The sequence below is a fragment of the Solanum tuberosum genome, unplaced genomic scaffold (assembly GCF_000226075.1).
Source record: "Solanum tuberosum cultivar DM 1-3 516 R44 unplaced genomic scaffold, SolTub_3.0 scf00017, whole genome shotgun sequence".
Taxonomy (NCBI): domain Eukaryota; kingdom Viridiplantae; phylum Streptophyta; class Magnoliopsida; order Solanales; family Solanaceae; genus Solanum; species Solanum tuberosum.
In genome coordinates, this window is record NW_006238943.1 from 18477 (window position 1) to 34201 (window position 15725).

At 30.0% G+C, this 15725-nt stretch overlaps 1 protein-coding gene across 2 annotated transcripts; it reads right to left on the reverse strand.

Annotated features, from left to right (window-relative positions):
- Nucleotides 1-6825: 6825 nt before the first annotated feature.
- LOC102577546 (lactoylglutathione lyase) lies at nt 6826-14149 on the reverse strand. Of its 2 annotated transcripts, none has more exons than XM_006340066.2 (9): nt 14095-14149; nt 13701-13826; nt 13551-13612; nt 12881-12941; nt 12684-12763; nt 12522-12592; nt 11400-11489; nt 8040-8145; nt 6826-7073 (listed from the first exon to the last, which is right to left on the reverse strand). In XM_006340066.2, the coding sequence occupies exons 2-8, from the start codon at nt 13791-13793 to the stop codon at nt 8045-8047; spliced, it is 558 nt and encodes a 185-aa protein (XP_006340128.1). In that variant the 5' UTR covers nt 13794-13826; nt 14095-14149; the 3' UTR covers nt 6826-7073; nt 8040-8044. The 2 variants fall into 2 exon arrangements, with proteins under 2 accessions (XP_006340128.1, XP_006340127.1); XM_006340065.1 differs by having other exon boundaries at nt 13930-14097.
- Nucleotides 14150-15725: the final 1576 nt, after the last annotated feature.

Consider the following 15725-nt stretch of genomic DNA (forward strand, 5'->3'; position numbering starts at 1 on the left):
TTTGGTGGAAGCCCTTGAATTCAACTAGAAAGTCAAGATCAAGAAAAAGTTCAAGTTCAAGATCAAGTCCAAGTCCAAGTCCATGTCCAAGATCAAGATCAAGATAAAGATCAAGATCAAGTTCAAGTCCAAGTCCAAGCTCAAGAGCCCTTGAATTATACTCCCTCTGTCCCAATTTATATGACTTACTTTCCTTTTTAGTCAGTCCCAAAAAGAATGACACATTTCTATTTTAAGTAACAATTTGCCTATGAAATGTCTTTTTTACCCTTAATGAAATGATTTACAACCACACAAATTTCTATCATTCATTTTGGACCACAAGTTTTAAAAGTCTTTCCATTTTTCTTAAAGTTTGTGCCAAATCAAAGTACATCATATAAAATGGGACGGAGGGAGTATTTATTGTGAGATTTTGATTAATTTTAATTTATATTGTGTAAGATTTTTTTTTCTTCAAACTTGATGTATGGTACTTGGTTTGAAATCATCATGACTAATTTGATTTGCATAATGCATCCCCATAAAACTCATTTAATGTTTTGTGTAGCTACTTATGTTGGAATTGAATGGAAGAAAAAGAAATCTTGATTTCATATCACTTGTGTTTGATATTATAGTGAGATTCTGATTAATTTAAATTTGTATTACGTACGGCTTTAAAAAACCTGATGTATGATGGTACTTGTTTTGGAATCATGTTTATTTCGATTTGCATCCCATAAAACTCATTTAATATTGTGTAGCTACTTATGTTAAAATTGAATGGAAGAATTGAAAATAAGTTTTTTTATTTCATTTCACCTAGTGTTTATTATTCATTTTGATTAATTCAAATTGCGTAAAACTTTTTCCTTTCAAACTTGATGTTTGGTACTTGTTTTGGAGTTGTGACTAACTCGATTTGCATTTCTTAAAATCCAGTTAAGAAAAAAGGATGTTTTTTCTATTTCAAGGGGAAATTTAGCATAGGTTAATTACCATCATCTTTAAAAAAAATTAATTCAAAGATATTTTAATGTATAAAGTATCCGGACTTATGTAGCTTGTTAAGGATGTGTGATGTAAACAACTAGTCTATTATGATGTATACAAGCAAGACTAATTTTACGATACAAATGTATGATCTAAAGTATACACATAAATAAGTTTATCTTTACACCAAAACAAGAATATAACTAAAGATTTTCACCTATAGATTCGAAAGAAAGATAAAAAAAAAAAAAGGCTCATATTTCTATTAATTTATTGAGTGTAACAAACTATAGAAATTCAAAGAATCTTTGTATGATGAGAATGAGTCATGCATATAGAAAAATAGATAATAATAATAAAACATGGAAATATATATTTGGGGATTTGCATGGTCGTTTAAGATTTGAAAGTGACAGAAAGATTAATTAATCAAAATCTCAGTGTTAATTTTTTTATAATTTTAAAAAAACATACGAATATTTATTTAATTGATCTCTAGTTTTATATACTATGATTAAAAATAGTAAATACTCAAACGCATTTCACGGCAATGAAGAATTTGATTCATACTAGCGATAAGATGAAAATTACTCCCTTTTAATGATTTTCGTGCCACCACAATAGAATGATATCGAAAGAGTGATTATAATTATTATTATCATTATTATTATTACTGTGTTGATAACAATAATAATAATAATATTTTTATGCTTATGATATTATTGATTGATCATTGACCGTTGTTTTTTGGATAATCAAATATGGGTAAGGGGTCCACATTAAAGTTGACTCTTTGCATAGAAATATCATCTTAGGTAAGCTTAATAATAATTTAATACACTTGGCGAATAATTCCATATGGCAAATAAATATAATATTTATATTTTTAAAACATAATTTCTTGTTGAATTTATTTTCTATTAATACATTTAATTACTTCTTCTCCTCTAGTAAAGTTTTGAAAATGATAACTACTTTTGTTTGACTAATATTGTCCCCAACATTTTTGTAGCTTCTAGAAAATTACTTCAAAATATTAACTTGAAGAACCTTTCAAATGATAACAACTTGTGAAGGCATGTTGCATTTTAAAATCAGTTACAATTGTGGTGGTGTGGTTAGTATTTTTTATTTTTAATCAAAAATTTCAAATTCGAGTCTTGTTGCCTGTTGGATACATAGTTGTCGTTATTAGAGAGTGTTTTACTCCCCTCCCTCATAATATAGAATTTCGTGGTGCGAATCCAGATTTAATCAAATTCCACTATAGATATTGAACAATGAGAAACGATAAAAAATTAATTCAAAGAATGATCCTTTTTTTTATTTCCCACCTGGTGTTCGAAACCTACATTAGAGCCCCGACTAAATTCAGATTGCGCACTGCAGGGTCCATTCGGGGTGGCGCTCCCAACAAAAAAAATTCATACCCAAGACTCGAACATGAGAACTCTGGTTAAGGATAAAGTAGTCCCACCACCCTCAATCATCAAATTGCAATTAATTTTCAATCTCAATCATCAAATTGCAAATAATTTGCTTGTTTTTTTTATGTCTTGATGGGACAAATTGAGGAGAGAGGCTAGGTCAAAATTATTATAAAAATTTAAGAGATGAAAAACAAATTAATATAATTTATTTTACCCCTTATTAAAGACCAAGACTGAGCACACAAATGTAAAAAGGAAAAATATAGTTTACTATTTGATTTCTTCTCTAATTATTCTTTACTTATTACAAAATATTTAATTACCTACTTGTGTTTGAACTAGCTAATTTGACCAACAATGTGAAAATAGTTGACAGTATGAGAAATAAAGGTGAAGAATTTCAAAGCTTTAGCAAACAGTTGAAATTTGAAACTTAATTTGTATATCAAGCTGTTTTTTAAATTTAAATAAATATACATGATTAGCAAGTTTTTGCCTCAATTTTATCTATCATGTTGTCATGAGTTTGGAATGGAATAATTTGTTATTGAATAAATATCTTATTGATGCTAATATAAGACCTCTGATTAAAAATTGAAGGATCTTAATTATCCTACCAAAATTCATATTGGTGAGCTTTATGTGTTGTATATGTATCTCAATCAATACCTTAAGTTCTTATGATGTTTATATTAATTCTAAAAGTCAGTATTAAATAAATAAAATATAATTTAATTGGTAGCTACCTAAGACAATTAAAAGTGCAATTTAACGGGTTATAGCATAACACTATTTTTTTTTACATTTTTTTAACACTTATTTCCATTTTTAGTTTTCTTTTCTAACCCTGAACTGTTATTATTAATTTTAAATTGTATCAATCTAATATTTAATTTTTCTCTCATTTTTATTAAAACACACGTCAATTAATTATTTTTATCACAACTATCTAGAGGTCGACAGATAAAAAATTATGAAGTTTCATGCTCAATTCTTAACATAGACAAATACGCTAAGTGATTTCTTTTCATTCTATATTGATAGACAAACGATCTTAACAAATACCTTGTAAAATTAGTTAACGTAACATATATATGGATCTAGACATAATAGCTATATATTATCAAAAAAATTATACCACGACCTAGCTTTTCCATAGGAAAACCACTATTTAAAGTCATATTTTGAATATAAATATACATATATTTTTCTCATATATATATTCAAGGACTTTTTATAAAAAATAAATAAATCTAAAGATGACAATTAATCGTTCAAAAATCTTATAGGTACAACATGACGTGCCATGACCTAATAGATACAAATCTTTAAAGGATAAAAAGTTATAAGAGTTAAAAAAAGAAGAAGAAGCATATGACAACAATTTGTTTTGTGGCTCGATGAATATAATTTTAGTGACAATAAAGAAAAAAAAAGGGTAATGAATATTGACAGGTGAAGGAATCACACTTGCTTCTAGCTCGGATTCTGACTTAGACGAGTTCAATTATAATTTTATGCATGGTGATTTCGTACGTTGGCTTTTCAATCAAATGTATGACCGATCGTGTGAATCAATGATTTTACTCATATTAGCTTGAATTATTATTACAAAATTGTAGTAATCAACATGGTGAAATGTAATTTCGAGGTATTAGTTAACTTTGTCTATCAAAATTTTCCTTTCAGTTTGTCGCAAAGAAGAATGTTCACCTTTCCTTAATTATAAACAATTTAATTTTAAAATTCTTCTTTCACTCTTAATAAAAAGATTTAACGATAAATTTAAAATTTGTTTTAGACTATAAATTTTAAAATTCTTCTTATCTTTAACTTTATATCAAGTCAAATAATATTTTATAAATTAAAATGGATAAAGTAATTTTCACAAAATCACTAGCAAATATGGTATGCAGACAATAATTGTCCCTTTTTATTTTTATTTTACCAACATGTGCTACCACGAAATAGTTGAGATTTCTTCCCCCTTAATAAAAAAATCTCAATGTTTGAGTCCTTGTTAATGAAAAAAATAATATTGAAAACTCCTACCGTAAAAATATATCCTCCAATAAACAAATTCATATTCAATCGAGTCTCAATACATGATATTTATCCTAGTGAATTGAAAAGGATTCAATTGAAAGCGTCTATCCTAAAAATATTTCCTGCAATATGTGAATTTATATTTAATCGAGCCTCAATACGAGATATAGGAGGATAAGTACTCTATATATTGTCATTATAAGAGAATGTCTTTTCTAAGTGAAGAGTAAAAGGTCAAAAGTTTGTGGAAAAATTTTAACTGACAAAACTGACTTTAGTCATATATGACTGAAATATATGTATAAAAATGAGTGAATTTTATGAATTTTATATAAATTGTGATTGAACAGTGTATATATATCTATCTATCAAGTTTATCTTGTCATCAACAATCATAAATGTGACACATAAAACTCTGAGAAATTTTTGCCTAAAGATAGAAGCATAAAATTCTCTCATTCATTAAATTTAGCAAATCTATACTCCTCAGAGTTCAGATCTCTTTTTTACCATATGATAAAATTTAAAATTAGAGGTCTAGAAAGTTATTTTTCTGTCTCAAAATATTATATTTGTCACGTCTTATTTTTTTAGTTATTTTTAAGTTAAATTTAATTATGAAAAAACTATACTAAGAGTACTATTTCTTCCGTCCATTTTTAACTGTCATGATTTTCTTTTTTAGAGTCAAACGATAAGAACTTTGATTAATATTTTACGATATATTTTTTCATCATATTGATATGTAAAAAATTGTAATCTATAGTACTTTTAGTATAGTTTTTGAATATCTAATTTTTTTTAGAATTCGAACTAATGTAATCTAATTTAACTTTGAAAATTAGTTTGTTGACTTTTGAAAAATGCAACATGACAAATAAAAGTGCACGGAGGGAGTATAAGTTATCGTTTTTCTCATATCAATATGGTGAAAAATATATTTTAAAAATATTGGCCAAAATTTATGTAGTTTGATTCTCGATAAGTGAAATGTGACAGATATTTTGAGACGGAGGAAGCATTTTATTTTACTACTATTTCCTCTATCCCAATTTATGAGCCATTGTTTGAATTTTTAAATTGAGATTTCAAATAATTTTTTGAAATAAAATTTATATATTTAAAAAATACGTCATTTTTTATTTTTAATTATAAATACAAGTTTTAAAAGGAAAAAAGGTCAAAGTGTCAAATCGAGTTATAAAGACTACAAAATTCTGTAAAAGTATCGAAGCACCACAAAATATGAAGGATAAAGAACCGATCACGACATGTAGGATCTATGTACTAAAAATATTATTTTTAGCGGTCTTTGGTTTTCGAGATTACTGAATGTACGAATAAAATATTATGTTAAAAATATTTTATGAATTAGCTTAACCTGACTCTGATATCAGAATTAATGATTTGATAAGACAAATATAAAGATGACATATGATCTTTTGAGTCTCGATTTATTGTCTTTGTTTGTCTACTGGCCAATTTACTATATATCTTTACGGAAGTAAATTGCAATCACAAAGAAATGTAATAGAAATTTTCTTTTTTCACACCTCATATTATTGTGTTCGTTGGGTATGCAAACAAATTCGCCTATTAGTAGACGAAAAGAAAAGAAAGTTCAATATAAGGAATATGATTACTTTTACATGAAATTAAAGCCTCTAAGCAAAACAGTGTGAACTTTGTTTGAAATATATAATATCACACTATTTTAAATTAAAAATATTTTTGAATAGTTGGTTAAACTCAATAACTGATATCAAAATTAATAATTTGATGAAAATACTATAAAAATAACCGAATGATAATGATATATGGCTCAATTTACTATCTTTGCTAGTCTACGAATCGATTTACTATCTTATCTTCTTAACTACCACTACAAAGATTCTGAAAAGTATGGAAACATCACAAAACATGAAGGATAAAAACCGAGAATATTTTTTTTTTTACTTTATGGTTTCCAAAGAAACATTACTTTAAAAAAATAATAATCAAAGTTTGCAGAGATATATGTAAGAGACAAGGATAGGACGTAGAGTTCACGGAAGAAGATCGATATATATATTTTACATATTAATTTAGAATTCAATCATTCAAAAAAAATATAAACTACAAATGGAGTCGAAGTCTGAAGAGGATAGAGGCATACTCAAACGTTACTCCTATTTTGACAAGTAGAGAGATCGTTTCAGTTAACCCTCAGTTCATGGAAAAATTTAACACAAGCAAGTCATATACCAATATAGTAGGATTTGTGAACAATTTAACGAGATAGGTATGTATGTGTATGTGGCTGTGTATAAATATTTTTGATCGAGCGATCAAATGTGTAACTTCCCCTTGAAATAATGCAGCTGTAGGCCCATTAGAGCTTCAATATTTGAAGTTTTTCTTATTGAATTTTTGTTTAACTTACATCAAATCTATTATTTTGAAATACAGTATACATCTGTTTTGTTTACATTACAGAGGTAAAAAGCTTTTTTGCCCAAAACATGGCACAAAATTCATTCACTAGCAGATTAAACACAACGCGAAAATGTTCATTTCTGGAAAAAACTCTCTTCAATCGATCTCTGAGTTGATCAAGACTCGTGATTGAAGCCTCAAACGCTCCTGCACCAAGAATAAATCGTGTATGATCATATGGACAAGAACACATCGTGACAGAAAATTCCAGAAGGAAATTGACATTGTAACAACAAACAAGTTACTCGTCTTCCTACAATGGAGATATTTAGCCTGAAGGTACAACCTCGACTAAAAGATGCATAACATGGACACCGGAATTTAATATAGTAAAAATCACTGGTTAAGGGCATCGATGGAAATTTTAAATCTAATGCAGGGTCTGCAAATGCGCCTTAACATGTCTAATAATCAATAAGAACGTAAAATATGAAAAAAGTATACCAAAACTTCACTACATTTCTTTGCATCAAGCTCCTGATAACCTTTAAACGCTTTAACACCATTTAGTTGTAAATAATATGAACTCCCGACAATATTTTAGCACGAGTTAGATTAACATGAGCACACACACATGCATTGTATATTTGTATTAATCATCAATACGATTAATCAAGTAAAATCACATGACAGAAAAACAATATGCCCAATGTAATCCCACATGGAAGGTTTGGGAGGGTAGAGTGTACGCAGACTTAGCCCCTACCTCGTGACAGTAGAGTGGTTGTTTCTGAAAGACCATCACCAAAGCACAATCGATGAAAAACAGAGGAACTATCTTATTACTAACCCCTCAAAGAGAAGCACCAAACTAAATGAAAAAGCGGGAAGAAAAAACATAGATATGACAGGTTCCCTTCAGTAAGGGTAGTAGGTTACGTCATATCTATGTTTTCCTTCCTGTTTTTCTCTTTTCGGTGCATTCAAGGCCCAACCACATAAACCAATAAAAATGTCTCTCAGTCTCACATTAAAAAGTTGCACATCACCAAGAAGAAAGTGAGAGCCTTAACCTAGGTTGTGTTATCAAAATGAAATTTTAAAATTTTTGAAAAAATTAAGGCTTCTCGTAGCAATATAATATAGCTATCAAAATAATGAGAAAAGACTTACCTGAACTAAGAAGCAGAACCAGCAGTGTCTTTGATAAGTTTTGTGTCAAAGATCTCGATCCAATAGCCATCAGGATCTTTAATAAATGCAATACCTTTCATTTTTCCTGCAAATATGTTTACCTTAATTAGGAGATGAACTAAAATATATGCAAAGATCAGCTGATTATATGAAAACGAAAAGTGATCAAAGCCTTCCAGTCTAGTATCTGTCAGAAAATAGACAGAATGGAATCCAATTAAGAACAATAGAAGACGAGGTAATGATTAATAAATTCAGAATGTGCTAGACAGGGGAAATCCAATAAGCTTTGAACTCAAGCATCTAACTACAGGCAGATCACAACAGAAACAGAGATCTAATGTTTTCTTGCTTAACGTTTAATTATTTTTTTTGACAAGTGCTTATGGTTTCATTTGAGGTTTGTTAATTAATTGCAAACCTTAGTGACATTATTTTATTTTTTTAATCAAACTGAGTATAAGATACTCGATCAAAGATTAGTAGTTTCACAAAAATAATACTCTTAAAAGGTTGAACGGTATGGGGAATGGGATAAACAAAGTTATCCCATGGATTGGGATATTCCATAGGATAAGTTATCCCACCATATATAAGGGATAACTTATCCCATTATAATAGTGTAAATGATGGGATAATTAATCCCGAGATTGATTAATACCCCTAACCAAACGTAGGACAAAATAATCCTGCATTTTATATTGGAATTGTTATTCCTTAGCCCTCATACCAAACGACCCCTTAAATCCTTGACTTGGGAGCTTCCAATCATATATCTGGTAACTGGTTGGCTTTTGTTTTTGGTAGTCGGTCCCTTTCTCAACTACTTATTCTTGATCTTTTCTATGTTCACATTGGTCAAACATGACAATCAGAGTCCATCGAGCTACCCCGCTTCCTTTTTTATATTTTAAGCTTGGTCTTTTATGTTACTGTTATCCACTTAATCTCATATCAATTTATCACTTTTTCAAAAAATGTAGTAGCCGTTGGCAATAACTTTGTTATAAATGACCAGAGTATGAGAAGGATCATCCTTATAAGGCATGAGCCACATAGGTTTTTACTATTTCAATCTTCCGAGACCACCATCATTTGTCTGGTTAACCCCTCCATTAGTTTATATTAGGGATTATCTTAGATTTTATTTAGCAACCTCTCTTAAATCACACCACATCTAGATTATTCTTGTGTGAGTTCTCGTTCTCTCTTGGATTTGATTGAGTACAATCTAATTAGTGTCAAGTTATATTTGATTGTTCTTGATGTTAACTGATTGTGCTCTAATTGTTTGAATTCCCCTTTCTTTCTAGCTATCTTTGATTAGTGTTTATTATAGGAATTTCAAGTTTAACTAATTCATAGAAAAAATCTAGTTATTTCCCCTATCTGAACCCTAAGCTTCTATCCTTAATTTCTTGTTGATACAATACTGTGTTCTTGGGGTCCGTTTTTGTATCACCTTCTGTTAAATGCTCTACACCTTTTGGATATGTTGGGGTGGGCTGAATGTTATTTGATATTTCAGAAAAGTTAGATAAAAATGTGGTTTCTCAATCCAGTTCAGAAACAAATATCGAGCCACGACCAAGGTAAGTTGCAAATCATAACGATCAAACAACTACTTCAAGAACTGAAGTTAGACTAGTCAAATGAAACTTGTTTTAATCAGATACACTTCATAGCGGTTTCTCAATCCAGTTCAGAAACAAAATATCGAGCCACGATCATGGCAAGTTGAAAATTATAATGATCAAACAAGTATTCCAAGAACTGAAGTTAGACTAGTCAAATGGAACCTGTTATAATCAGATACTTTTCATATTTACATCCAATTAAGTATTTCAGGAAAAGACCAAGCACATAAAACTCTTCCATTTATCAAAAATACCCAGGAGGCATTATTGTTAAGTTTGTGAAATCAAGTAAATAATCATCCTGCAAATATATTCACTAAGTCTATTGCTTGTCCACACCATTGTATATATAACAGAGTAGGTGCATACAACTTGTACTAGAGTCCCACAATGGTGAAATAAGATTGTTCAACTGATCTGCCTTGGTTGGGTTATCGTACATGATGCTTGCTTGACAACATTTGAAGAAAAGAGGGTTCAACTTATCAAGTATATGCTTCTTTTTCAAGAAATTAACAGAATCAGTCTATATATTATTTTTTTTGCATAGTAAATACAAATGACAGATCAGTGTATGTTCATGTCTACAGGGATAGAGTGGGGGATGCCAGAGAATCTAAAGCTTGCACTAGAGTGGGTGATGACAGGGCCAGAGATTGATGAAGGAACGGAGGCATTTCCTTTATGAATATTTTGGACAATTTGTGTTGAAAGCTAAGTTGCGGACTCTTCACTTTCAGTGCTGCACCCATGGCACAGAGTGGATGTGGGTGAACTTTTGGGTACTATTACCTAAATTGATTAGAGAAATTCGGGACAAAAGCTAGGGTGAAATAATAATTTAGGCATATGTTTTTTTATCGTTAAAAGATATTTGTATTAAAAAGTCAGCAACTAAGGGTGCTTTAAAGCTATTTACAGGTCAACATCACTGTTGAATGTGCAATGAACTCAAGAAGTCTATCATGACTTCTATATCATTTGCAATAGTCATGTTACACCCAAAAACAATAAAGAGATGCATGTGTACTTGATAATTTCAGATTTGAACTTGCTCTTAGTGCATTCCTTTCCTTCCAAATAGTCCACCATAATTAGGCATATTCTTATAACTCTGTTTTTAGATATTTGAATTATTTTTAGCCGAGTCCCCGCACCCGGGCCGTAACCATACCTAGATCCGTACCCCCAAATCCTAAAATTTAGATCATGAGGGATCCGACCTCTAGATTTGCACCCGTATCATACACCCGAATCCGAGCAACTTAGGTTAAAAGAAATCTTAGGTTCTTTGAAGGGGAAAATAACATTTATTTTTTCGTAAAATACAAACGTTGTAAATGATCTAGATAAAGTACTAGAATACTTTAATTCCTTAATACTTGAGATATAAAGAAAAAGTCTTTTTTAAAAACTGGTAAGATAATCAAGAAAGAATCTTACCAACTAATAGCAGGCACGTGAACAAACACATAAGAGAAGATAAGATGAAGAGAGTATTTATGAGTGAGAAAGGTTGAATTTTACTTCTCATAGCTAGGAGGCCTACTGTACCAATGAGATTCATCCATCAAAGCTCAAATAATCAAAGGTCAGAATAGCATTTCTTTAGTGATGCATAGCCAAGTTCAATTCACTTGTTAAGCTAGCATTTTCATACAAATATCGTCTCAAAGAGGCCTATAAAGTAAGGTTAAATTACCGTCAAGAGGTTTCTTTACAAACTCCACTCCCAGACTTTCAAATCTCTCGCAAGCCTTGTAGACATCATCAACAGTAACACCTATGTGTCCTGAAAGAGGAGGAAACAAGTCAACCAACACCAAATAGGAATTGTAACATCTACAATGACATGCTCTAGATGCTCATAGAATTGCCGTTAGATACAAAGTAGTGAGCATCAGAAGTTAATGAAAATAGGCAGCCAAGAACTTTCAAGTGCGCAACGTTTGAACTTCATATAGTTACATAGCTTGGAACATATTTGTCAATAAAAATTGGGTTGGACACTTGGAATGTACAATATGGCCTACATTCATAACAATTTTGGCAAAGGCTTTACTTTTTCCATCCCAATATATGACACGTATCCTTCATCTACCACGAACCATCTCGATTGACTTGACCAACTTCTTTACAAGGCAAAGTTTTTAATTTCAAAGAAGTCAATTTTTGAACAAAATCACTCCACTTTTCACACAATTGAAGTGTTATTCAAAACAAATTAAAACACAACTAGTATAATATCCTTCAACTTATCTTTACCGATCTCCAGACTTGCCAGATGGGACTAGATAAAAAGGGACGGAGAGAGAATGCCTTCTCTAAAATGGATTCCAGAAATCAATAAGTCACCTCTCTCATATGATATGTTCTTGAGAAACACAGCACTGTTTATAAGAATTATTTTCTTCATTTCAAATTGACAACTTGCTTTTGTTGTTCACCGGTCTAAAACGGAATCTTCACCTTTTCTCTTCTTTTTTCCTTTGATGAAGTGTATCATCACATTTTATCATAGGCAGTCCAACACTTACCTGCCCTTGCCATTTACCTACCAAGCATTTAAATTAACAGAAATTGATAGATTTCTCCCATATGTGAGCCTAACTGTCAGAAGGTTCGTCTAAAAACGAATCCACTAAGATATCTAATTGAGTGAAAGGAAAAAAACAAACTATTGCCACTTTATTTCAAGAAACAACAAGGTTAAGGTTTACTGCAGAAGAAAATCAATGAGGTATAAAGGGACAGAAAATGAAGACAAACAAAGAAGCTCTCTAAAGTTGAGTAAACAAAATTTTCAAATGTGCAAATTACATACCAAAGCCACGTGGTTCCGAATTTCCATTGTGGTAACCTGTAAAATTAGGGTCACTCTCAGTACCCCAGTTGCTGCAAATAAAATTTAAGAAACTATGAGTCACCAGATAGCAAGAAAATAGCAAATATCATAGAGGCACCATATACACAATAGAGTTCTTACTGTGTAAGCTCTAATGTAGCTTTCTGACTAAAGGTCCAAGCAGTACGTTCAACTGGATCACTGGGTGCTGAGGTTGTATCCTATACCACCCGTAAGCAAATGTAAGTGAAATGAATATAAAAATTGGACAGGGGAAGTATATCCAAAAGGAAAGAAGGTAAAATAGCATTCTAAACACAAAGTTATCAGAAACTTACCTCATACCCCATGAAGTATAAGCTGAACTTCATCTCAGGGAAATCGAATCTCTTGAGCAAGCTGTAATGGACAAGGCATAAATCACACTCCTTTCGTTTCAATTTGTTTGTCTTACTTTCCTTTTAGGTCTTTTTCAAAAAAGAATGTCTCTTTCCTTTTTTGACAACTCTTCAATTTCAACTTTCCACATGAAATGTTTAATACCACAAGATTAAAAGACGTTTTGGCACATTCTAAACAACTTGTTTGGATGCTTGTTACTTGTTGTATTGTATTGTGTTGCTAGATTAAATGCAATGTTCATTTTGATTGTTATTTAAATTTCATTACATCATATGGTAAAATTCATCGTTAGGTACTTACGAAAAGTTTCATTTTGTATAACGACCGACTTGTCGTGATCGTGGCTTTATCTCTTTTTTCTTTTGTCATATTATCTTTAACCTTTTTATAGTAGTTCTACTTCATTCCCTACTTTACTTGAAGGTTAGTCCTTCAAATTGTTGATGTTTTAGGTTATATAACAACGAAAAACGATAAAATCTATCCAAACATTGTATTCATCATAACAACACAACACAACGCTATACGATACAGTATAAAATACGTAACAACCATCCAAACAGAGAGTACAGGCAAACAAACATTCGAAATAGATAGAAGACTTACGACATGCCCAACACTTTGGAGTAGAACTCAAGACTCACTTTGGGATCCTTAATTCTAAACATCTAAATTCAAAAAAACAAAAAGGGGTCATTAACACAATCCATAAAATCATTTACTCAGTATCTACAGTTCCACAATTTTAGGGCTTACAGTTTGTTGCAAAAAGTAACCTTTAGTTGCTTCATCAGGGGTAGCATGAAGACCTGGATTATTAGAAGGCGAATCCTTTGAATCTGAAGCCATTGATGATGATATAAACCTAGAAAAATTAGTAACCTGCAAAGAACAGAAATGGGTATTAGTAAAAATTATAATTTTTTACAAAAATTGAACCAATTTTTTTTGTTTTTGGAATCAAGAATTGATATGGGTGTTGGACCTTAGGTTTGATAGTGAAGAAAGAAGGTGTTGGAGATGAAAATGGTGATAAGGAAGGTTTATTAATGGTTGAATTAAGCAAAGAGAGTAAAGAGAAGGCTGCTCTAGGAAGTGAAGCAGCCATTTTTGGGGCTGAAGAAATACAGAGAAAAGCTAATAATCTCACCTGGTGAACTTTTTTACCACTGTGATTGGCTTTGGATAATTTGTGTAGTTTATATAATAGAAGAATATATACGCAAATTTCACTAGTTTAGAAACATATTAGTACTTTCCTGTACGGGTTTATAATATTAAGAATTTTATTAAAATTTAAAAGAAGATATATGTATCTATTCGCATGTATATGACCCTAGCTTCCTCTCTTGCTAGTCTCTCTTCTTATGTATCTATATTTTAAAAGTATGTGGTATTTCTTATACATATATCTAGTGTGATTTGCATATATATGAGATACATAAATTATTTCACTTGTCTTTCTCTCTACATTAGCTTGGGTCGCTTGGTAGAGTGTATTAGGATTGTGTTTATTATACATACATCTGAATTGTGTTTATTATACATAATTTTACTCTGCATTAATTGTTAAATCATTTAACTATCCAATTATTAATATTTTTTTTTATTTTCAGCCAATGTTCGAAGTGCACATTGAAGCTCCAATTAAATCTGAGTCATATATTGCGAGACATATTCGTGGATGACGCTACCACCCAACTATTAATATCACTCTATATTTAAGAATAATATTACTTTTATAAAATAATTTAAATGTTACACACTTCCATGTAAAGGGATAACAAATACACATTTTATTTATTTATTCAAGAATAAATACACCGGATCAAATATTATAAAAATCAAAATTAAAGTTTACCAATATTCCTAGAATAAGAACGAAATTGTGGTCAACTACTGCTATTTTAAAGATGGTTTTTCTTCTTCTTTCTATTTGATGTTCGTATCTGCTTTAAAATTCGACTAATTTAAATTTTTACTGAAAAATTTCACTTTAAAGATAATCTTTTAAATTTAAAATTCAGACTCAAATTCAAAATCTCAAATTAAGAATAAAAAATAAATAATTACCATTCCATTATAACATTAATCCGAATTTAAAGGCGTCATAATTTGGTAGTGGAGGAATAAAATATATTTTGAAGATTTAATATTTACTTGTGAATAATGTGTAAGAAAGCAAAAAAGATTAGGTAAGAGGTAAGAGGGAAAAAAAAAAGAAAAAAAAAAAGATTAGTTAAGAGGTACCTAAGTTTATTTATTTGCTTACTAGTCATGACTCATAAGTAATCACTTGAATATTAATTTGCTTTGTTCACGATGTGTGTTGAATATAACAATAATTTAAAAAAAAAGGTAAAACATTACTTTCGTCGATGAATATTAAATATTTCATAATTTAAAATTCCGAATATTATATCAATAGGATTTGATCAATATTATGATTTGACACTTGAGAAATAAAAATGACCTTGGTATAAATTTTTTCATTACGCAAAAACTCACACATTTAAATACAAATAATTTTTTTTAAAATATCAACTATATAAATAAATTATTTATTTTGGACTAAATATAAAAAATAAAAATATCAAACAACACGGATAGGTATGATATAATTGTTATCCTTTTTTTATTTACTTCTTGAAGTACTAGTTCAATATTCAATAAATCTAAGCATTGAATGTTTGTACTAATAATTGAGTTGATTTTTAAAAAAAAAAAATTAGTTTTTTGATAATTTGTTTAAATGTGTGGTCCGCCTTTTTTATTGTCAGT